The following is a 25,335-nucleotide window of genomic DNA, read 5'->3' as shown; positions in this document are numbered from 1 at the left end:
TTAGCATTTATAAGGACAATGTACAAGATTCACTTCTGTTAATCTCCCTGGTAGATGCAATTATACAAAATGTTAGAAAATAGAGGTAATAGAGATAGAAATTAATTTTATTATTTGTTGACTTTGTTTATTTATTTACCTGAAGATAGGCTACGATTACACAATTGTATATAAATGCACAAACATAATATAAAACACAAAAAAAATAGTTTAGGGACTCTTTGGCATAGAATATAGTAAATATTAGTTCAATTAGTAAGAGAAAAAACCCCCAACTTACAGACTCTTGCCTGTGGAATGAAGCAGTTTTGCATTACTTGGATTCAAGACAATAATTGTGTTCTGTTCGATTGGTCCAAGGCCTCTTTGCTGATAGACAAATTTGCTGTCAAAAGAACTGTACAAAAAGAGTGGAATAGAAAGCCAGCATTAGAAGGTTCTACCAATGAACAATATACACACAACTTAAAGCCAAGTTTTGTAGTTCAGTTCTAGTGTGGGGTTATTGGCTTTTTCTTTCTTTAAATATAAACCTTATAACATCACTGTATAGTTGTAAGAGTTAATAGTGTTGTATGTCTACATTTCCTACTGAGGTTATGACTTCTAAACTAACGGAGCACCAAATCAACACAGCAACAATTAAAGATAGTCCTAAAGCAAGTAAGTAAAATCCCCTTTCCAAATTATTTTGTTTAAGAATTTCATTGTCATGGCAACACAGAAATTAGAAATTCAACAATATAGCCTAAGAAAAAAATATAGGGAATCACCAGGGCATACCTGCCAGTAAGACCAGGTATGTCTCTATGGTGCTTTGTACCATCTAAGGCAGTCTATGCATGTTTGTATGTCTTCTGCTTTTTCTTTTTTCATATGCATTTCAGTATTTTGCTAGAGCTTACTACTACAAGATTTAGTTCTTATGGTTCTTATTATTTTCACAGTGTGCTTACACAAGACTATAGGATATTATGTGCATTCCGCCTCATCGCACAAAATTGCGCTCAATTTTCAAGGTACACGGAATATATTCATAAAAAACATTTGTACATGTCACTATTTCATACATTAAGAATCAGGATAAACTTTCCAGAGGACATTTACTAGGCATGAAATTATCATATGCTTCAAAAAAATAAAAATATAGTTGGCTGTATCCTTACAGAGACATTGGCTCTTACTCTAACCTGTTAAAATATATGTTCAGTTTTTAATGAAGGTAAACAGAGTGTAAAATATTTTGAACAATATTTCAGGCTAAATGTTAGAGCATAGTGTTTGATGTGAATGAAAAATGCTTGAATACAAGGCCCATTCCCTGCTCCCACTTTGTATTCTTAAATCTATTTGTAAATCCCAAGAGAAATCCAGCCATGATTTATGCTACTTGGTAAACAAGAATATACTTTGTAGTCACAGAGAAGGCTTTGAATAAAGCCATTAAAACTATGTATTGTACAGCTATAACAGTCTCACATCTCCATTACATTAAATATTTATATGTCTAGAATTTTTAATGTGGAAAAGCAATATTGGCTTTATACATAACTAGAAAAATCCATACAGAACGTGTTTAGATTTCTGCATAGGCTATGATTAGAAAATAGTATTTAGATAATGCCATTGCATATAGTAACTATCTGTAACTACTGAATTTCTGGTAGAAATATTATCTAATGCCAAAATAATCCTTTTGACTATGAATGGTTAAACCAAAGGTGAAAGGTACTAAAACTCTCCCCAGAGTTCTGCCATCATGTAGAGGAAGACAATGGATAAATGGCAATGACACACAAAGGCCTATACTGGTATTGTATACCTTCTTGTTTGAATATTATTCAGCAGGTGCTGTTATATTCTTTACCATTCATGACAGTCATCTGCCATGACAAGTTCTCTTAATTTTGAAATTTTAAAGGGAGTCTAATACTCATAAGGTCTTGCCCTAGCTATGGATTACCAAACTGTGAACTAACATTATTTTTAATGTACATAGATAACTGCAGAAAATCTACACAAATTATCAAAGAAAAGAATCTTAGTGATGCAGAACTGACTATCTATACTAAAAATAATTAGTGGCTTCCCTTGTTATGATTGTAGCTCTTAGTAATGGTGCTGTCTAGACGCCTAAGTATTTCCTGCTATGCCCAGCTCTTCTGGGAACTAAGTAATTTCAGTGTAAACAAGAGATTGTATGGTACACAGAGAAATTCTATTGAACTTGAGTTTATGGGAGTGATCTTCCATTCATCTTCTCCCTGTCAAACTTCTTTTCTAGGAGAATGGCTAGAATGCTACAAAATCACAGTCACTCTTTTCTTCCCAGTGCTTGAGATTAAGAACACAAACAATGCTGACTACTTCCAGGTTAAAAGCAGCAAGACCAAAAGCACACGAAGAGAACAACTAAACACAGTACTCATATTGCTCTAAAGCATGGTTTCCTAATAGGTTCTGCACTTTGATACTGAAGGACAGGTAAAATCCACTGCTTATCTACTACTTCTAATTTTAAACTCCAATATAATTCCACATTTATGTTTTTACTTCTCATCCCTCCTCTGCTGCCCATTAATGAAAAGGATTTCTTACTAAATCTAGTATCCTTCTTGTGGGCTACATAGTAAATTTAGACAGACCACCTGATCTCATAACCTCTGAAAGGACAACCCTGAGGTCTATTCTTGATCAATACCCATCACCATTGTGATACTACGCTCAGCCTACCTACCTAGATAAGAATGCAGTAACAAGAATGTAACTGATATTCTCTAGTAAGTTCTTTGTAAATTGGATAAACAGCACACATATTTCATCACAAAATACAAAATAACTTCCAGCTGATTCACTGCTTAGCCAGCTGAATAGTTGTTTTTCACTCCACAAAATACATGCTGCTTACAGCAAAGACTGTTCTGAAACTGAAGAGACCATGCTGTAGAAGAACCTTAATTATTTAAGAGGATTATTTTTTAAAAATCATATGCTGAAGGAATGCTACAGCCACTGCAAAACTGCTACTGTATTACAGTGCTTGTCACTGCATAACCTCTAAAGTAGACTGACGTTACCTTTTGCAACAGCACAGATCATTCAACCAGCTATATTAAACTGAATGAGCATCCAGCTTTTGTGGCATATGTTAATAATGCATTGGAAACATTTGTGCAAAGCTTAACAGCACAGATTGTTTTTGTTTTATTTGCTTCTATACTAAGCTGGTGAAGCATTGAAACAGAAAATAAATTCTAGGCTTTCAGGCTATTGATTTATGTTTACAATTTGGTAAAGAATATTTGATTAACTGTGTATTTGCAGCTAATGATAAAAGTTAACTTAAAAGTCTGCTAACTTCTTATGCCTCCTCCATACAACTGTCATGATAAACCCCTTCTAAATACCATTTTTTTTCTTCTTGAAAAATGAGAACACCCATTACTTCTTCCTTTTTCATCACAACAAATGAAAGTAACCTCCATGCCCATATGTGTACCCAAAGGTAAAAAGGGAAGGCTGACTGGGTGAGCACATTTCTGTGTGCCTCTTCTCCATGCGACAAGATGTGGAACAAGAGCTTAACAACAGGCATGTTTTCAAAATACATTTTAAAGCCATCATACTCTACATGAAAGGCCTAGAGAGTTCTAGTTCAGCTGACTTAAGAGTCCCTATCAACACTAGATTTCCTATACATTGATTAACTATGCTCCACAAAAAGAAGAAGAAAAAAAGTAAGACTCAGGAATAAAAGCCCTCAAGAACTAGGATTTAATGATAAGTTACCTTTATGGAAGGCCATGTGTTACTGAGCACTGGTGGTACATACATGGATTTCTAGACTACATATCACAACTCCAATCTTCTTCTGCAGCCACAGCATAATGAAGCTGAAGTTCTATCTGTCTCTCAACATGGTTGATTTATCATGCACACCTGCTGCTTTAGGGATTTTTTTTTGTTTTGTTTAAAACCTGTAGGCTTTCCCAACACTGTTGGATCTGAAATTCAAGTTTTGTGCTCTGGATTGTTGGTATACTTCAATTGCCAGACACTCAAAAATATGTATGTTACAAGGACCAGCCTATTTTCAAATATTTTTACAATTCGTTATTCAACAACACAAAGAACAGCACTTATGTTCCTGAGTAGGAAGATAAAAAACCAGCTTTTACACAATACTTGAAGTCTGAGTAATACAAGTTATATAATGCATCATTTAGTCTGTATTTATATACACTTGAGCTGGAGATATCACTGACGCATATGAGAAACAAATGATTGTTTTATCTGCTGCATTATGTTATTTACCTTAAAACCAAAGTAACTTATTTTCTTTCATGAAACACTATTCTAAGCATAATTTGTTATAATAATGTTCAGAATACTGTCCTATTTTTCAGACATGATGTTATCTTTAAATGAATTATTCAGGATTTGAAAACAGACGTACCCTTTACTGTTACAGCTATACATATAAATATATATATAAATATATATATATATGGAGAACAGATGCTTAAAAGGAAGAAAAAAATTTTAAAGGGTATATTTGAAATGGTACCACATAACATATTACAGGCTTGTACAACTTTCTCCCAGTATTTCTTGCAATTTCAAAAGTATCCATATAAACACATAAACAATTTTAAAAATCAAATACATAAGAACATTGTAAAAATAAAGATAGTACTCTTCATTGGATTGTTCTGTCCTTAAAATAATATAGCTCTGACTACATAATTTTACAAACACTAGAAGTACCACCATTCTAGAGTTCAGACTTTTTTTTTGAGTGATGCTAAATGTAGCAAATTTTATCAAATGAGTAGAATAAAGTTTGTTTTGAGAGAGTACCTTGTAACAATCCCTTTTTTTCAGTGTATATAAACACAAAGAAGAATGGACAAAGCTTTGCATGTCTTAAACCCAAGTACTAATTGTAGTATACCATACTAAAACATTATTCACCCAGGCTAATTATTCCTGCTAAGAGACATGGAAAAGTAAGGATAATTAATCACAGTGAATATCATACTAACACGGTCATACAGTTTAAGGACCTAATGTACTATGTTCTTTTCCCTGGGAGACACATTCTTACTGTCTAAAGACTTAATAACTCATCAGCTTGAATTGTCAGTCACCAAGCTGTTTTTTCTTGAGAAGGTATATAAACAGCACACAGGAGTTCAACCTTCTAACTCACCATTTGGGAAGGGCCTCTACTTACTTTTCATCCCAAACGTGATCACCTCTGTGGAAGACAACTAGGTTATTTTCAGGGTCCAGAGCCAACCCAGAAACTTGGCCTAGTTTGAGGTCTAACCCAGTCCACTCCACAGCCTCTTCTATGTGGAAATCTGACCAAATAAATAAATAAATATGAAAAAACAAAAAATATAATAATGTAGCAAATTTATTTTAAAAATCCAAATATGGTTAGCTGACATTTGGTGCAGACTATTGGGAATTACATGGACATTTTCTTACATGCAGTATTTCTATTCAATGCATTGCAATTCAATTCCAAGCATAGTTTTAACATAATAAAGCATGCACAAGCACTGGCAGCCTGCTATGTATAGATGACACAAATGTCGAAACTGATTTTGACTCTATTCTTTTCTCCAACTTATAAGGATACATGGATACATACTCTAGAAGTTTTAGAAGTTATGTAAATACTTTCTACACTGAAAGATTACAAAAATATACAATTGAAATCAGCAGGAAAATTTAAACATTAACTATCAGTGTTTGATAAAAAACCACATCTATAAATATCATTAATCATATACATAAATACCATGAATCACTAAATGAAATGTGGAAGGTGAATCATATTTTTTTTTCCTATTAAAGCTTTTAACACTAAGAAAAGAAGACTTCTTGTATTTGTCTTAAACTGTAAAACTCAACTAAGGGAGAGAAATTTAGTTTTAGAAATTAACATTAAAAAGATAAAAGTATGGTCTCTTCAATCTCTCTTACGTAAAAGCAGACTGAGAAGGATAAAAGGTGCAAACTGTTCAATATTTGAAAAGTGGTGGAAAGTTGACTGCAAGGATTGATTTCTCACAGATTACCTACTTAAATACTATTTGGAAGAGATTGCTCATGTGGCTCCGGCAGTGTATTAAGAGGCAAACGAACTAGATTATCAAAAAAAAAAAAAAGTAACGGTGAGAGAGATCTCACTAATTCTGATAAAATAGAAAGAAATGAAAACCAAAAAATTCTAAATTTTTTTCTACATGTTAGGAAATCCACCACTGCTTCCTTTCAGAAATTGATTTGTTGAGCATAATTCAGGTATTTTTACAACGCATAATTAGCATGTAGGCATATACAGCCAAGTGGCAAATAAGAAGCTATTTCTTTGAAGTTATGTGAAACTGGAGCCACTTCACTAATAGTGCGTTTGAAAGCAACCACACTTTCCTTTGCAATTTTCAGTTCACGTAAAGTTTGTGAGTTCTGCTCTGATCCTAAACACCAGTCACTGGCGTACCATCTAGGCAGGTGAAAAAGATTTCCAAATTCACAAAGTGTCAGGGCATCCTGCTTTGAAAGAAGGCAGATCACAGACCTTAGAACACAGCCCCCAAGGAGTCTGAGAGGGTTCACCTTGACCTGGAAGTAATTTTCCAATGAAAGGCAAAATTAATGGGAAACTTTTTATAAAATCTTTAAGCCACCTGTGCAACCCATCTGTCCTGATAACACCTTCCCCCTGCATTTCACTTGGAAGAGCTGTAGTCTGAGGAGGAACAGCAGGAATAAAGTGGAGGGAAAATCATTCTCTACAACCTATCCAAGAGAAATATGAAAGCAGTGCTGAAAAGCTACTGCAGACTAGGAGATGTTTTACCTGTTTGGACTGCGATATCATAAACTAGAGTAGGTGACCTAAAAGAATCCTACAAGCTATCAGCAACAGTAGTGTATCCAGGACAGTAATCAGAAACTTCCAAAACAAGAAATCCTGCCCTGTAGAAATTTTAGCTGAACAAAAGCTGCAAGCTTAAGGAAAAGCTGTTACAAAAAATTATATATATTCATGCTTCTGTTGAGTTGAGTTGATCACAGCAGGTGCAGTGCCAGGTATATTCACAGAAGTTTGGATTTTGGAAGGAATAAGAGAATGGAAATTGAGTGTCTGCTTCCTTGCTTGCTCATCCAATATCCCTTTATGGTAAACTCCAAAAAGCTTGTCTATGTTTCATGTTATCGAGGCCTCTGAGCCTTTTTAAAAAAAGCTAGAAAAAAAACCTGGCAAAACATAGGACCTCTATTTTGGCCTCTATTTAGTCTCTCAGAAGACACATACTCTAAAATAGAAAATGTTTATACTTAAAGGAATAAAAGATTTCTGATAGATCAAAACAATAAAAAGAATGTACAGTGACATACGGTCTAATCACAAGAGCTCTAGCCTCAATACAATCTTTAGATTTTATCACATTTTTCCAAAATTTCTTTATTAGTATTGTATTTCCTTTTTCCTTTCAGTCCATTCTGAAAGTCCTTTATACAAGTTTATCTCAAGGCAACTAGCTTTTTACAAAACTCACTAAATTCAGACTTCCTTTATCTAAGACTTATAATTTATTTCCCTACAAGAATAAGTGGTCCATGGAACAGTTTCATATGAGGCTAATGAAAATTACTTTCCCCATTGAAGTAATTTATGATTACTTAGAAAAAACAAGATCACCAGTGTTCTTGTGAATGAGATCTGTAAACTAGGTACTAGATCTTCTAGTTTTCAACTCAGAGTAGTTCCTTTCATTAAAAAAAGAAGAAAACAAGAAAGAATTACCTAAATTTAGAACATGCAATTAAGTCTCTAAAGAAGTGCCTTATTTACTAACATAATTGTAATTTAATAACCAGAATTTCCTGGAAGATCATTCTAGCTTTTAACTTTGCGAACTTTAAGTCATGCTGCACTCCCTGCCATCACAGCACTCATTTAAGTCTTGACAAATTTAACTAAGCAATGCACAAAGGAGTTTTGAAAATTGGAGAATTACACTCTTTGACATATTTAGAGGGTATTTAATATCACTGTACTAGTTGCAGTGATATTAAATTACCTGACAGGTTATTGACTAGTCTAGGTTAACAAGCTAACCACAGTGCAGGAGGAGCAGTAGTATAGTTTGAACGTTTATAACAACTTTACCTACTGTATTCGCCACTTGGTATTTCAGGTACTTGGTACTTCAGGGCAATTACATGTTAAAAACTGGAGTATTTGCAAGACTAAAAATACTGAACTATTTTAATACTGGTGATTTTTAAACAGTTCAATGAAATTAATTTAATAGCAGAGTCTTGCCCTAAGACATTTTTTTCAATTCAATTCAGTAAATGTTTTACAAAGGGGATAAATTTTTATTAAATCAAGACAACTTTACTTCTTCCCCTGAGGAGGAAAATTCTCTTACAGAAGATTTTAAGTATGTAAATAGTTATCTAAAAAGAAACAAAATATATGCTTAAATACTTTATTGCTACAAAGTTCTTTTACCAAAAGATGGCATTGACAGCTTCTGCAGGTCAGGAATTCTGTAATAAAGATATTATAAACATAAAAAAATATCCCAAAATGCTTATTAGGAAAATGTCAGTTTCCTTTTTTCCTATACCTCAAAACTGCCTAATTTGAAAGTTCATTTATTAATTAGTCCCCCACTAACAAATTACTCTCAAATGAATATATGGCTACTGACATATCCAAGAAAATACTTTCTGTGGTTAGAATTCATGCTATAAAAGGAATGTCAAATTGAGCCATTTATTCAGCTCACTGACATTCCCTCTTCTGGATCAGTGAAAATAGAAAGGAATTTTCTTCTTTGTTTGTATGCACCACATGTTATTAGTCTAAACTGAACTATCCACATGAAGGAAATGCTATCCAAATTACTTTCCCGAACATTTAATTCCAGTCAGGTTTATGGAATTATTTATGATTTACACATATGTCAGGCATATAGTAACATTCCACCTGTTTTTTTCTTCCTCTGCCAATAATTTGATAGACTCTTATTTAATTGGATTGCACAATGTAACATTGGCAAGTCCTCACCTTTGGTTTTCTTTTAAATACAAACACAGGACTTATAAGCAGAGACAATACATGTTAACATTATGAACTGAAATAAAAATCAAATGGTTGATGGATGATACATATATGTGTACAAAAGTACTTGGAAACATCAGTCTAGGTGGTTACAACATAAAAGCTGGCATGTTTGGCTACAGCACATGGATACAGATGGCTTTCATGCACAAATATCAGCTTATTTTATGAGATACTCATCACATGCTGCATTATCTGGCTTTCCACATTAGCAAGTAAGGCTAAGGACAGTCAATATCACAGAGACCAAAATGCAGGTAAAACAAACACAGTAATTCCATGGCTGTCATAGAAACCTGAAGGGAATAAATTATATTTATAGCACAATAAAACTGCCTGCACAAGAATATTTGGAGAGTCAAGCCCAATTTGAAATCAATATGCAGAAAATGTTACTTCTGAAGAATTTTTTAGGATTACCTACCACTCTTTCTGAATGAGAGAAAAATATCTAATACAATTACAGCAATAAATTTTATAAAATTGTGTATCTGACAGATCAAGGTAGTCAGCAAACCCATAAAATGTACTGATTATTCCAGTGACCATTTTACAGTAGTTGTATTAAATTCTTCACTTTCTGTGACTACTATATCCTATGTGTACCTTGTTTTAGCATAACCAATATAAAATCATTAAGTAAAAGTCCTAAGAGTAGAAAATAATACTGTACTGAAGTACTAGTATTATGCCATCAGCACACATTCTTTTTTCACACATGGAGGGGGAAAGAACCCCAGTGAAATACCTTTAAATTAGAGGGAGAACATTTCAGTAATTAGGAAGAACATCATGTAAAATACTTCCAAGCCTCCACTGAAATTCCCTTCAGATTTTGCTAATGTGGATCACAGCTCTTGCATTGCATTTTGTTGTATAAAATTAACCCAAACCCACCTCCTTTATGTTCTTTTTCCCAGCCTCCCTCACCATGTTTAGACTGTTGTAAAGAGAAATGTCTGTTCTCTGGTGGCCTCAAGGTAGACTCTAGTCTGTGGAATTTCTGAGTTCTGTCTCTCACAAGAATAGTATTGTCCCTTTCATCATGATTTGTGATCTCTCTGGCAAGATCCTTCTTTTGGACTACATTTGCAATCTCTGCTACAAGATCTGATTCTGCTTTTTCTGTAGGGTTATGCTTATGCACATGTACAACCTCTCTCCTTCCTCCTAGCAGCTTAGAAAGGAGTGAATAGAAATCACCTGTACAGAAAAGAGAAAAGATAAGAGTAAAAGAGAAAATAAACCAATTATAACAGGTCGAGTAGTTCTAGGAGGCTTCAGCAAGGTATAATGTAACAAAGTTATTCAAACAGTCAGTGACAAAAGTAGCAAAGAGAAACTGTTTCAGCCTCAGGAACTGAATGAGCCAGGTTTCTAGTATGAAAGGATACAGTCAAATCCTTACTGACTTTAAATTACATATAGATGCTCACGTTTACCTGACACTCAAACAAGGAATCATCCATCACCTCTGGAGATATGTTCTTTGGAAAAAGGAACATGAGAAAAAGAGGAAGGGAAAATGAAAGCAAAAGGGAAAGGAAAAAGTGTGCACATCTCAGTAAAAGAATACTTATGATGAAATTGTCTGGATTTGCCAGGCTACTGCAGAGTTATAAATCAAAGAGGGAAAATTTCTATAGTTTTATCAAATTTTTCACTTACAAAGATAGTAATAGACAATCATGATACTTTTAAAAACATATTTCTTTGAAGTTTGTCATTGTATAAGAAGCTTAAGCTGTAAGAATACTGAATTTCCCATTTACAAGCAGATTCTGTAACACCCACAGTAAAAAAAGACATGACCCATTAAATTTGCTTTTATTTATTCAGTCTGGGTTATATGCCTTCTTTTCCTCCAAATAATAACACTCCTTAGTAATGATATCAACTGGCAGTGGAGGGAAAACTGTCTTCTCAATGTGCTTGCTATCAAAAAAATTATGACTGTAACTTAGGTATTCAACAAACATTTCAGTACATTCCAGACCAATAGCTCACGGCAAAAAAAACCATGAAAACAGAACTTATTAACCAAGTTTCTTGGCTGCCTGAAACTATTATCAGTTCTGTTAAATACCACTACATCATTTGAGTGGAAAGAGACATTCAATGTACTTTAAGAGTTACTGAAACTAGATATCCTTTTATTTCAAACACAAATCACTTGTAATTCAAAAATTGTATTATTTTATGATAGGCTATCTAGAACATTTTTTAGAAAGGTGAAACTATAAATAATGAAGCTTCCACACAAACCAAAGAAATAAACAAGGAAACAAACACTACCCCACCCCCATAACAAACAAAAAAATCAAAACCCAAAAAACCCCATTCAGAACCAGAAATCATCATTTATAGCCTGGAACAGAGGAAATTAAGTCTTTTGAAAATGATCCTTAGAGGACCTGTCATGTTGTTAAATAGTCCCTGTCCAATGATTTTGAGTAGAATTGCCGTCCTTGCCCTTGGAAATGAAATATCCCAGATGACCCAGTCTGTCAGAAAATAATTACTTTAGTAGCAAGGCTAATTTCAGTGGTATTAACAAAGCAAATTAGAGAAGAGACAAAATCATTAAACTATACAACAAATAGGGATTATTTGCTTCCAATGCAATTCTTAAAGCTAGAGCATTCCATTATCTTAATACTGTCATTTAACAAGTCCAAGTACTGATTCAAAACAAATCCAAACATTTCAAAAGTATATCACAGGAGTTTTGGATACAAACCATATCTGAGGAAGATTTTTAATTACTAAAGCAACCATCAACTGGTGCTGAAGCAGAAACCTAGCTGAAATTTCCTTTACTAAGGAAACATTTAGTATTAAAATACTCTTCACTGGCTTTTTCTTCCCCAACTCATTTTATTTTTAAAATTTTTATTTTAAAAATTAAATTAATGTCATACAAAACAAATGTTTCGGTTTTGTCTGTGGCTGGAGACCTATAGATGACCAATAAGCAATCATTTCCAATGAGAGGTCTGAGCGGAAAAAGCACTGCTCTCCCTAATGTAACTATGAGAAGTCTCTTTAAACAAACAAGCCTGATGCTATTTTGAACTGCAGACCTTTTTAAAGCAAGTTTAATGATCCTTGCACAGTTTACCTTCCCCTAGTTCTGTATCAACTGTCTAATCAACTGCCTTGTAATTATTGGCTGCAAAAGGACAGCAACATACTACGGTTGTTACAAAGGTTTCAGAACTCTAACAGTTTATATGTTCACTTTACTTGAGTGAAGAAGTTTGACAGCTTCATGCTCCAGCCAAAAGTGGGGCATTTTTTCTCTGGTGTTGCTGAGTGTTGTCACAGAATAATTAACTCGGTCTCTAAAATATATATTGCTTGTTGATTGAAAAAATAAAAAGAAGACAAAACAGTTCTTTTGTTTACCTGATATTAGCTGCTTCAAAAGAAACTGTTAAAAGATAGGGCTCAGTAGAGAACAAGAAGAAAAGAGAGCAGAAGAATTCAACTTAAAAACACGAAATGCCCAGGGAATAATTTTTTAAGACAGGATGCTTTAATGAAAAGTTAGTGGTCTTTATGGAAGGTATTAATCGGGGATTCTAGTTGGTGATCTGTTCTGGTTTTCTCCTAGAGCTGAGACATTGACCATAAGATATATGACAAACCTTTGAACACTGGTGTGTAGAGTAGGGCAGTTTGAGTACTATAGCCACTATACATGGGCATACATGAGGGATGAGCTTGTCCTGTTAGAGCTTACATTAAGCAGGGGTTTTGTGACCACAGCAGTTAAAATATTTAGGAACTATCTGAATGAATGGAAAAGGGTGTGCATCAGAGAACAGAAGTGGTCAGAAGTGCAGGTGCCCTGAAACTGTGATCCTTTCCTTAAATGAATGTGTTTGAGAAAATTAATATGGAATCTCAACATACACAAAAAGATCAAACAAACATCCAGGAAGTCTACAAATGTGACCAGTATCTCCAAACTTGCGGCACAAACACTAGGCTGAAGTGTCCTGTCCATGTCCTGGCATTTTGACAGAACTCAGAGTATTCAGAAGGAACAAAAGATGAAGAATTTAATTTTGCTGATTACCCACTGTCTGCAACCCTACCCTAAATTCAACACTCTGAATGCGCATCTAACTTTTTTTCAGCTTGTCTTGTGATGTCCAGGCAGATTCCAATATTTGTAAGCAGTGTAATTTTAAGAAATGGTTCAAAGTTTACTAGATATAACTAGCAAAGAGCAGACTTATTGATTCTGAATAAAAGCTGCTCTGTGTAAAGCAATATCCAGCAAACATCAAAGCATGATCTTTTGTTACTACTTTGCAGTGGTCTTGTACCAGCTGGAACAGTTGGAGGTGTTGTTTGCCTGAAGATACTCAGTAGGAAAGGAACACTGGTCAATGCTTGGTCTTGTTTGTGATGAGACAGCCTGGCCTTTAAAATACCCGAGTATAACTAGACAAAGACATGGGTGAATCACCAATTTGATCTTACTGAAGAAACTGAAATCTAGCAGTGCAGTCTCTGGGAAGTGCTTGATTAGGTCACTTTCAGAGAAGATACTTGCATTTCTTAGGTGCATGCTATCAACAGTTTCCTCGATGGAAAAGATAATTGGCTACAAACACCTGCAGCTTATTCTTTCTGGAAGAAGTGATAGCTGTCAAGACCAACATCTCAAGAGCAAAACAATCCACAGGCATATTCCAGTAAATTTAAACTTCTTGTGGTGGCTCTACATTATCAAAACTCTTTTACAGAACAATGTTTTGGTTTACAGTCAAACAATGTCATAACACTGTCAGAGAACATAAATCAAGAGTCAGACAGTGAAGACCAAAACATTCCATTTAAAATGGCTTCTTTCCATGCTTGTTGTACGCTTTTCCTGCTTAGGTATGCAATTTATACCTTTAGCCTTTTTTTTTGCTTACATCTGATGGTCCTTTTCTACTATTGTATTGTGCTGAAGATGCTTTTGTAAAGATAATGAATAACCTTATCCTAACCAAATCAAAGGCTCATCTTTTATTTTTGAGCAGGATCATTCAGTGCTGAGAGAGAAGCAAATCCTCTGCTATTCTCAATCTCCTTAATTATAATTTCCTAGCAGAATATATCACTTCTAGTATCTTTTAGTAGTATTTTCTTCCAAGGTTTGATTCTGTCACTTTTATCTCACTTTTGCACTCTCTTTAAGAGATCTCATACAATCTGAGCCCTCAACATGTTATCAAAGCCTGAAAACGTGAAGATTTTCTTGTACGTCTGGCCTTAATCTAAAAATGTCGCAAACACTTCATTCTACACATCCCATATCAAAACTGGAACACAAATTTGTCTTTTATTTCAAGCTTCTCCTAAGGATTTTTAATCACCTACCAAATCAAGTTCCTCTCTTTTCTCAGAGTCATATACAAACTAGCAAAGGTAGATTATATAAAACATTTATTTTAGAAAGAAATGTAACCCATGCTGGCATTAAAGTACATCACCTTCTTGGCTGATGCTGCTTCCATGGTTTTGCCATGTAACATTATCACAAAAACACACTATTGAAAAACTAAGGATCTGCCTGCATGCCGATTCTCCTTTCCTCTTCCCTTCAACACCTGCCCCACAAGACATTGCAAGCCTCCCTTCACATCTTCCCCCCCCCCCTTTTTTTTTCCTCCTTAAGGAAACAAAAGAGAGATGGGCAGAGAGCAGAGGAGCTGTATCTCCTTCTTTCACTTAAACCAATCAGAGATTTCTATCCCAGATGCAAAAGACCTCATTCAATGTATTTTTATTGTAACCAGCTTTTTTTAGAAATGCAGAACTTCACAGAAAATATGCAACGCAACACAGACAATTCAGTTTCCCAACTCACAGATTCAGCTACAACCGAGCAAAATATTCCAAGCCGTGTACCAAATACCTTGTGCAAAATACTTCTCTGTATGAGCATGCAGTCATATGCAAGTATACCACACAAAATAAATAAAATTATGAAAAATAATTAAATAATAATAAAATATAATTTAAAAATATGAAAATAATTAAAAGATGGGATAGGCATCCAACAGGTAATAAATAGGAGATTTATGTGTAACCTTTATTCAGACCCCATTTTGTACAGATTATGATGTTAAACTTTCTTACAAAGAAAGTTCCTCCTACAGTCAATGCGCCATCACAATATATGTATATTTAACCTTCTTCAAAGAAAATTCTCTTTCCAAAAACTCCTGAAAATATATTTTAACTGAACAGAAAGATTTCTCCCAACATTTTTATTCCGTCATGTCTGTTTATGAAACACATGCTTGGATTAAAGTACTTCAGACTGTACTCCAAAATTAAGGTCCATGATTACTGTTACTTTGCTAGACAAACAGAATGGTAATTTATTTTGCATGTCTACCTAGAAACATCTCAGAGTATGAATTTATTTTGTATCATATTTCACACCTTACATTCAAGCCACATTTCCAGTCAGTTTCAGCAGGATCTCTATATGCAGACTTAGCTTCAGTTCTTTGCTTTGTACATCCTAAAAGACTGGGAAAACAGATCTCAACATCAAACTACCAAACTACCTAGAACCACTCTGCAACTCTTGTAAGAGTCTAGAGGAAAACACACTGTAATCAGAGAGCATCAAATTGCCTTAGACTACATAGCCATATTATTTTCTTTCTGTTGTGTACTACTTCTCTCACTATATATCACCGACCAGGGGCTATGTACAAACCACAAATGGGACGGGACTGCTGTGGAACGTGCCTTGAGCTGTTTCATTTTTCAGCATCAGTCTCATTACATGGTTATGACAATGGGAAGATGCCAGCAGCCCACATCCCAGGCAGCAGACCAAGAACTTAATGTTACAACTTACTTTATAAGTTTTTTGACCAATCACACAAAGCAAAAGCACATTGACAATAGTTCTATCCAACCACTATAAGCACACGTATCTTTGGTTAAAACAATGCCTGCTTATTTTGAATACAATACATACTTGTAAGCCTTAAAACACAATGCACAGAGCTCTATTATTAATCTTCAAACTTCCTAATGTATTGCTAGATAAACTTTTCTGTAGCTTAGGGAGTTATTCTAGACAAGTGTTAATACACAGACCATTGTTCTATTTGTCCTTGCTTTTCTACTTTTTAAATAATTTTTATGCGAACCAATCTAATGGCTACTGCTTAGCTCTAATCACAGTTCTGCTGTCTCTGAGGCCTGCCTTTTGCAGCTTTCCCAAAACCTTCTGATTTTGTGGATTCCCACAATTCCCCCTCTCTGTTCACCTAAAAAGAAACCTTCATAATCGTGCTGTTTATTACTTGTATTTTGTAGCCTTACTATAATGCTTCTGCTTATTTACCTACTTAAAGCATTTTCTTGCTTGCACTAAGCATTGCTATATCACAACACAGCAATTTAATGCTGTCAAAGTCCATCCAGTTCAAAGGGCATAAATGATGCCTGACAATAGTTACAAGTCACTGGCATAGAAATAAATAAGTACATACCCTGATCCAAAATCTCTGCCTCTTCTTTTTTGGCCTGCTGCAACAAATAACTTGCATCACTATCCTTGGTTTCTAAAAAATGGATTTAGGATATGATGTTAGCTTTTGCATGGGAATGAAATTGAGTATCCCCCTACTGTGGAAAAACACCCTTTGGAAATGAACATTTGGCATGTTTATATATAAACAGTAGTAATATTGAACAACACAGCATTAAAACAATCAGAAAAAAAAATTCTATTAGAAGATAGAAGTAGAAATTAATATAGAAATAAAAAATGTACATAGAAATAAGCAAGTGCATACCCTGATCCAAAATATCTTCTTTTTTGTCCTGCTGCAGCAAAGAACTTGTATCACTATCCTTGGTTTCTGAAAAAATGGGTTTAGAGTATGATGTTAACTTCTGCATGTGAAGGGAATTACCATCCTACTGAGTAAAAATCACCCTTCTGAGACAAATATGTGGTATTTTCATCATAGTAGTCATACCAAACATTACAACAGTAAAAAAGTGAAATAAAAAACTACAACTTGTACTTGGTACACAGACACATCAGTCAGACTACCTCTGGATAATACTGTTGCTGCAATTTATATGCCTACAACTGTTCAATGTAAAAATTTTATTCCTCCCATAACACGGCAGTGGGATCTAGAAAACGAGGGCAATGCTATGATTCAGTTTTGCAGGAAATAGACAAAAGATAAGACAAACATTAAGAAACTGTTAATATAAAGTTTGGCATAGAAAAAGAAGCCAGTCTTTAGAGCACACTGGCCACACAACTGTAAAAATGTTAGAAATTGGAAGACAGCATGAGAAAAAGACAGACAAAAGACTACAGCAGACATTTCCACCAGAACCAACAGCAGAATCCCATGATGCTTTATTGATTAGCAATTTGAATTTTATGCAGAACTGCATTAGCTCTTTATGAAAATTCTGCATACCAACACAACACAGAGAAATACATCGGTGAGCATAAGATAGCATGAATAAAAAGGATTACAAGTGTTTTTCACCTTCATGATGTCCATGCATCATCTTCATCACATCAGACTTGACTGGAATAGGAATATTTGCCTCCTGTGGAATATTTCTGAACATTTCAGGGTTTGTGTTCTGTGTACACGTCATATATGAGACGGCATGCTTGGCTTCCATGTAGTACATAATGTAAAAGTTGCACATTTCATCATTGGCAGTACCCCTACACAGCACAGAAAAGATGTGGCACTTAGAAAATAATCAGCTGAATAGCTATTATTTAATTAATCCAACTTGTTTAACAGGACACTAAAATATTGCAATCAAATATTGAGATGTCCCAAACTAAAGCATGCAAATACCTGCACTGCAGTGAATATCAGAAATTTATTTTGGTTTATATTGGAGAAAAGTAGTGCAGACAAATGCAGCAGGATACTCACAACCACATCTGCTTCAGATAAAAGCTCCACATATCTCAGAACTTCCTAGCAATTTGCTTTTGATTTCAGAGAAAATTGCACCTCCTGTTTAAACAGCTCTTCCTTCTAATTTGTCCAGCATACTCCACACAGTTCCCACCGTTTTATCAACTGGGCACATGTTCTGACTAAATATGACAGAGCTGTGCCATTCATTACATTACTAATCACTTACTTTTCTAGAAATCTTGGAAAAATGGAATTTGAAATTGTTGCAAATAACATATATGTTTCGTTTCAGCAATTGTTTGACAAATCTTCCCCCTTTCCTCATCAGGTGCATTCGATTACAGTCAATCACACTAGTTCTAATATTGAAAAATTTATTTTTGTTACATATTAAGCTATTGTAAGTATCTCTTAAAGAGAAAAGAACACTTGAGAATAACTTGTTTGTAAGCTTCTGTAACAAAAACATGAGTGCAAGGGGAATGATACAACACTAGCAAAATTCAGCTCTTTGATAAATGCTGTGAATGTACTTGAAACAGAAGTGGCCCTTCTCTACTGCTACATAATCCTGTCTTCAATAGAAAAAAACAGCTGGCACAAGTAAGGGTTTTTTTCCTGAAAAATATTACTTTGTGAAGCAGAGTATATATGGCCTCTTTATAACTGTGGTATTATTCTTCCTCTGCCATATATGTTCATACCTTTTGTTTAGAGCTACAATCCTGAAAATTAGTAGGCTAGGACTTAATAGAAGTTCATATAATATAGGGGTTTACATCAAGATTTTTAATTAGCTTTCATAATTTAACAGTGAGCCTACACTCAATAAAAAAATACAGAGGTGTTCTATTAGCTGTTTGCAAAAGACATCAGTGCTGACTTTTCCAGAAGCATTCTGCAGTGTTCATTTATTCACTATAGCAACAATAATAACACAAGCCAAAGGGGAGAAAGGGAAACATGGGAGAAGAGACTGTTTCAAAAGGAAAACTGGTTATTTTTCTATGCACTGGAAGTTTGGAATCGCTTGGAGACTACAAAACTGGGCAAGCTCTGCTTAAGCTTTTAGAAAGCATTAACTTCACTGCTGGACCTCCAATATCCATCACTGTGATTGCTTCCTCTTTAAAACTCCAGTAGAAAATGGGATGCGGAAATTACACATACTGTGGTTCACCTGACATGCTACTGTGTCTAAGCATTTGTAGTAGTTTAATTTCAGATGGCATTTAAGTACTGCTGCTCACTGCCCCACTCCTGCCCTCCCCAGAGTGGGACAAAGCAAAAGTTGTGGTAAAATATAATAATACTAAATATTAGTTATCAATAAATAAATAATAGTAATACTAAAAATAATAATGATAATACTAATAAGCAATATGGCATGATTCATACCATATAGATTTATACATTATAGTGCAAACAAATAATAGTGAATATAGTAAAATAATAATTATAATAATAACAATTACTGTAATGTAAAGGACAGAGAGTGAGTTTCCCCACTGAAAGCATACTAGTACATTGAAAGAAAATACCATAATTTTCCTAAGACTGTTTCTTAAACTGTAAGGATTATTCAATAAATAAGAACTACTCTGAGGAAAGTTAAAGAAACATGACAGAAACATTTTGAACTTGTGAAAACAGGTCAGCAGTTAAATTAAGGTTTTATGTTTTTAGTGTCATGATATCTGTAAAAACCTCAACTCATTTTTTCCAACTGCTACACATCACTATCTTAACTGCTCACTGGAAGGTGAAAAATCCATGTTGAATTCTTAACCCTCCACTGTGGTGCAATCTTAGGGTGCTAAATGAATAAAAATCTCTTTCCTTGGAATGCTGCAGTGCACACTCCCAGAATGGAGAGACTTCCACAGGTTATTTTTGTTTCTCTGCATATGCATTAAATTATAGTTCAAAGAACCACAGTCAGCCAAGAGAGTATTTATATTATATGTATTTTTACAGCTGTATTTGTCCAGCTGATATTACAGGGCTGTGTCTGTCACCGGCGGCTGAGTCGCATCAGTGACTAACACAGTTCAGATTTTCCTATTTTTATTATTAGTAATTTCTGGTTTTTCATAAAAGCCTTTACATTTTTATACTGAAAAAAGGTAATTTCAGTATTGGTCCAGATTTTTTAAGGCTAGATTTTGCAATAGGTCAAAATATCAGAATTTTATAAGCTTATATACATTTTCATTTTGAAATTGTGTAGAGAATTGTGAAGTTTTATTATTTCATCATAAACAGTTAATATTGTCACGTGATTAAAAAAAATATTTTCTAGAATTGATATTCTGAATCGTTCTCTAAGAACAGATCAGCCCAACATCTGAGTAACTTATCTGGCAGTACAGCTTCACTTCAGAAGTGTTCTGAAGACTTCAGTAAAGCGAATATTCACATAAGTAACATCAATGAACATCGTGTGGAGTGAAATCTTAAACAGATCAGACAGCATAACAAAACATTCTGGCAGAAACTGTTTCTTAGAATTACCTTGGAAGAAGACATGAAACAAAAACATTTCTACATATAACCAACACTCTGGTAAAACAGGTTCTGAAATGAAGCAAATAGATAAAATTTACCCTATATGTGTTTCTGTAGTTCTGCCTTCCCCACTGAACACACATCTGGCTGCTAGGATATCATCATAGCTAATGTCTACTGGATATTTCACAGGATAGAATGCCTGGAAAAGAGGATGATTCACCACAATCAGTAAAAGTACTTAATATTCTCTCTGTTAATAGACACTGATGAGAAGGATGGCGCTAATATCTGAAATTACTTTTGAATCGTAATCTAATTGTGATAATACTTGGCAATACTCACTTCCAGGAGCAGAACAGCACATAATCACTGGAAACACCATAATGCAAATCTGTGGACACGTGATTTCCACTTCAGTTTCTCAGTTTGAAACAAAGATAATTAAAATTTACATTCAGAACTAAAAAGAACCCAACCAACCTGTGGTAGTTGTGGACTCTGCCTACCAATCAACGTCCATTGACCATTTCTCACTCTGTATCCACTCACTACTTTACCTATAAGATACCAATATACATGAGAAGTGAGATATACTTAAAAAAATATGTTGCAAGGTCAACATTTTTCTGATTGGCAGTTGATATTCTTATGTTACTCTCACCTAGTCTGTGTGTGTGAACTCTGTAGGCAAAAAGGTGCATTGGAGACCTTTTGTAATGGCAGGCAATGTCTGCATCAACCACTGTGAAAATATAACAGCAATAAACAATGACAAACAGATCATTTATCAAACAGAGAAAAGTTGCATTACAGTATTTCATTCAGCATGGTTTACAAAAAGCATGTGTACAATGGACAACAGATAATTTCAAAAGATAATAGATAGTATCTTATATTTCTGCAGTGTCCATCTCAAGATATCTGCAAAGAAAAACTAATAAAATATAGTCCAGGTTACTTGAAAATTACTTAATCTGCTGATATATATATATATATATATATATATTCTTTCTGGCTGAAAGTCAAAAGAACTTCTTTCAGTCTACAATACCACTATTTTACAAAATAAAGTAATACATTTACTTACAGACTATGTTGAGGGTTGCTTAAAATAAATATAGCTACGGTAAATAATCTAATCAAGGGAAAATTAAAATAAACTGATATAATTCTAAACTGATACAATTTACAATGAAGTCTTGATTATAAAAGCCCAGACCTAATTTAGATTTAGACAAGAGATTTTGTCACAGAAGTGGTCTACAATGTTTACAGGGTATTACTTGTGCTACGTGCAGTTAACAGTAATTCAGGAAGAGCCTACAGAAAAATCCTGATGCCTTTCTGAGAGGTATCACCACACTTCCTGTTATAACAAATTTCATGGTCCACTAAAGAGCTGTAAATTTGATTGAACATGAGCAGGAAGTTACCAGCAACTACAGAACTGTTTGTTTGCCCTTCTCCCTCACCTTTCCACTTGAAAAATTAAATTCCTACACTGATCAAATATTCCTGGCAATAGTGGAAGATTAATTTTGTGGGTCTTCATATTGGAAAGCAAAGTATTTTTAATTTCAGTTCAAATTTAAAAATGTTTCAAGTTGCTGAATTCACTAAACAGTTGGAGTCAGCTGAGCATTTGACCACCTCATAGTATTTAGGCAGCTTACTGTGAATGGAACAAATGGTGCTCTTGGTTATCTCCCTAAAAATTCAGTATAGCAGAGTACAGTCAGCATCCAACTTCCTTAAAACAGCACATCCCATGCAAGCCAAAGAAAGGATTTGGGGAGCTTCCAAGCTGAGGTTTAGATAAAATTCAGGATTCTAAGCAGAAACAGTTTGGAAACCTTTCATTACAATTTTCGTTGGTTTATTTTTTAGCATTTTGAGCTTTTAACCAACTAGGACCTTTACTCCCAACATGGGAACAAAATCCTTAAATAGCAGCTCCTTACTGGTAGAAATTCATTTTTTAAAGCTGAATTCTTAGTAGAATCACAAAAGTAATGAATGACATATGAAGAAAAGTCCAAAGCAGTTTATGGCTTTTTAGAGAGGAGAGGAGGAATTAAAAAAGAGGTAGGGCATTTTTTATAAATTATAAGATGAAAATAAATTGAAGAAATACTCATAATTATTTGTGCACATTGTGTTCATACAGTATTGACTGTCTTTACTGATGCAGTCATAGGCCAACAGAATATAATCTATAACATAACTATTCTTCTCTTCATTTGTTCAAACAGTCAAATAAATAATTTGTCCATCTACATATCATCAAGCCTCTGTCAAATTTTCTTCCACAATAAGCAACAATAATAGATCAGATGTTGAAATCATCACTTTGTAAAATGATAACTCACCTTTCTTGCCTGGTGGTATGACCGTGTTCACAGACATCATAAGATACATTCCTGCAATCAAGGGTTGCCTGCAATGGAAAATCCAAGCTCTGATTGGATTTATGTTTTACAGAGGACTGATATACAAGTCCTCTGTAAAACATAACTGCAAATGACTTGATATCCAATACCACTTGATACCACTAATTTCTAAACACTGGATTACATCTGAAACAGGTCTCCTAAAAATGAAGCTGTTTCAAAGCAGTTTCCCTCTCCTTCTCTTGTTTGCTACCATTTCTAAAGCATTTTCTGCAAAGTATGTGAAATAGGACAAAGCTATCATCTGCATAATTGCTGTTCTCATCCCAGATTTCTAAATATGAAACTCTTAAACTGTATTAACGCAGTACTCATAGTACAGCTGTGTCAAGTTTCTTAGCAGAAATGAAATTTTTTGCCAACGGATGACATGACTTCATAATTCTTAATATTGTCAATTCTTAATATTAACATTTATTTCAAATGTTTTCAATGGATTCCACAATTTCTACTGCAATAAAAAAATAGGTAAGCATTTTTAAAAATACTCACTTTTGATGTGTCAGATGTAAAGTTACACCAGAGCAGTCCTTGTGTTTATCTGTACAAATTGTGAAAGTTTCATCATTAGCAATTGAATCCCTGCAAATTACTACATACTGATAAGATTATTCTGCTGTGTAAAAAATTACAGAGAACATTACAAGTTTTAATCTTACTGTGTGCAGTAAAATTGTTATACTTGGAAATACTACTGAAATTTGTACAAACCTGATCATCTCACTTGCAGAAATCCTAATACAAGGAAAAACTTCAGTGGATGAAAACTACTGTACTAGAAAATTTAGATCTTTATGAAGTAGCATCTGGGAAATGAAACAGTATCATGTTTACACTAGTAGAAAAAGCAGTTTTGTTTCAAACAAATTATATTTTGATCAAAATTAGAAAAATGAAAGGTTTGTGAAAAGCAATAATTTTAGACATTTTAATGCAGCTGCCAGAAATCCTTGTAACGAAAGTCAGCAGGTGAACCTAATATACCAATATAGACAGCAATTCTACTTAAAACTGGATATCCTAGAAGGTGAAAAAAAATAGCTAATTCATTTGTCAGTGCACTGTATCATCATTAGCTGATACATTTGGCATTTTAATTTATAGATCCAGTCATCTTGACAGTTACTAAATTATAGTTAGCCATCTGGGAGTTCAATCTTTCCTTCTTTTTAAGCAAGTTTCTTTTTCTAATGTTTATACAATAACAGCTGTAGTTAAAAGATGGATCTAACTCCAAAGTAAGTAAACAGAGCATTCTGAAAAAATATTAACCAACAGTAAATGTTTCAGATAAGAAAGAGATCAGAGTATCTATAGTAACAGGCAGTAATTTCTGAGAGTTTTTCTTCCCATAAATAGCCAGATCCCAAACTGAAAAAGTGGTGCATTTCAAAAGAAAAAAGGATAATGGCCAAAGCAGGACAATACATGGAAACTTGACAGAAAACTTGAAACTTGACTTAAAAACTGTCAGTTCAGTTTTTCACACATTAGCTCTTTCAGTCACCCCCCATGTCACTAAGAAAGGATAATACTCAGTTTGCTTTTCATCATCACTGATAGTAGAATTTACAAGAATTTGTTTTCACTATGTTCACAAAGAAGATCTGTAAATTAATGTATGTGCTATTCAATTGAAATAGCTCCTAACACAATTTCACCGTGTTCTCATAATGCTCATTATCACGGCTTCTACAAATTCTTAGTTACTCCAGCTCTGTGCATCCCAAAAAACACTTTTGGATTTAAAAATCTGAATCACTATACCACAGTTGCACGTTTTCAAATAGCAACAAAAAATCTAAGTCTTCATTGTACAGAGAAAAGAAAAATAAGAACAGTAGCTCTTTCATCAAGATTACTTACAAGAATCAAGACTACCAAATCAAGAATCCAGAAGTGCCAAAAAGACTAAGTTATTAGAACAAAAGAAGGGGAATGGTAAGAAAACATTCAAGAGAAAGAGAAACTAAACTCCTTTTCAATTATTTTAGAAAAAGTTCAATATATGTATATACTGTTCATCCACTTCCCTGCAGCAGCTTCACTTACAATCACAATACCTCCGTGTTTGCTACAAAGGTTTTTGTAAAGTCTCTTCTGCCCCACTCTCTTCATTTTAAACTATTTTTTTCTTATTTATGTAGCACAGGTGATGATCCAGAGCTCCATTTTTATAAGTTTAATATTGTTAGAACTCTGCACTACATGAATTTCAATGGAAATTGGAAAATGCTTGCTTCCTCTTGGAACATTATTACTAAAAGTAATA

General features: G+C 34.2%; 1 protein-coding gene across 1 annotated transcript in view; it reads right to left on the bottom strand.

The window, feature by feature from the left end:
* PAM (peptidylglycine alpha-amidating monooxygenase) overlaps positions 1-25,335 on the bottom strand; it is a 115,881-nt gene that overhangs the window by 12,934 nt on the left and 77,612 nt on the right. The window contains exons 8-18 of the mRNA XM_058824089.1: positions 23,556-23,604; positions 22,983-23,050; positions 21,275-21,355; positions 21,094-21,170; positions 20,709-20,812; positions 17,707-17,894; positions 16,987-17,052; positions 16,681-16,752; positions 10,055-10,360; positions 5,237-5,366; positions 281-397 (exon numbers count right to left, since the gene is read on the bottom strand). Coding sequence (XP_058680072.1) covers positions 281-397; positions 5,237-5,366; positions 10,055-10,360; positions 16,681-16,752; positions 16,987-17,052; positions 17,707-17,894; positions 20,709-20,812; positions 21,094-21,170; positions 21,275-21,355; positions 22,983-23,050; positions 23,556-23,604 — 1,258 coding nt within the window. The remainder of the gene's footprint in view (positions 1-280; positions 398-5,236; positions 5,367-10,054; positions 10,361-16,680; positions 16,753-16,986; positions 17,053-17,706; positions 17,895-20,708; positions 20,813-21,093; positions 21,171-21,274; positions 21,356-22,982; positions 23,051-23,555; positions 23,605-25,335) is intronic.

The sequence above is a fragment of the Ammospiza caudacuta genome, chromosome Z (genome assembly GCF_027887145.1).
Source record: "Ammospiza caudacuta isolate bAmmCau1 chromosome Z, bAmmCau1.pri, whole genome shotgun sequence".
NCBI lineage: Eukaryota > Metazoa > Chordata > Aves > Passeriformes > Passerellidae > Ammospiza > Ammospiza caudacuta.
This window is presented reverse-complemented; position numbering and strand designations above follow the sequence as displayed.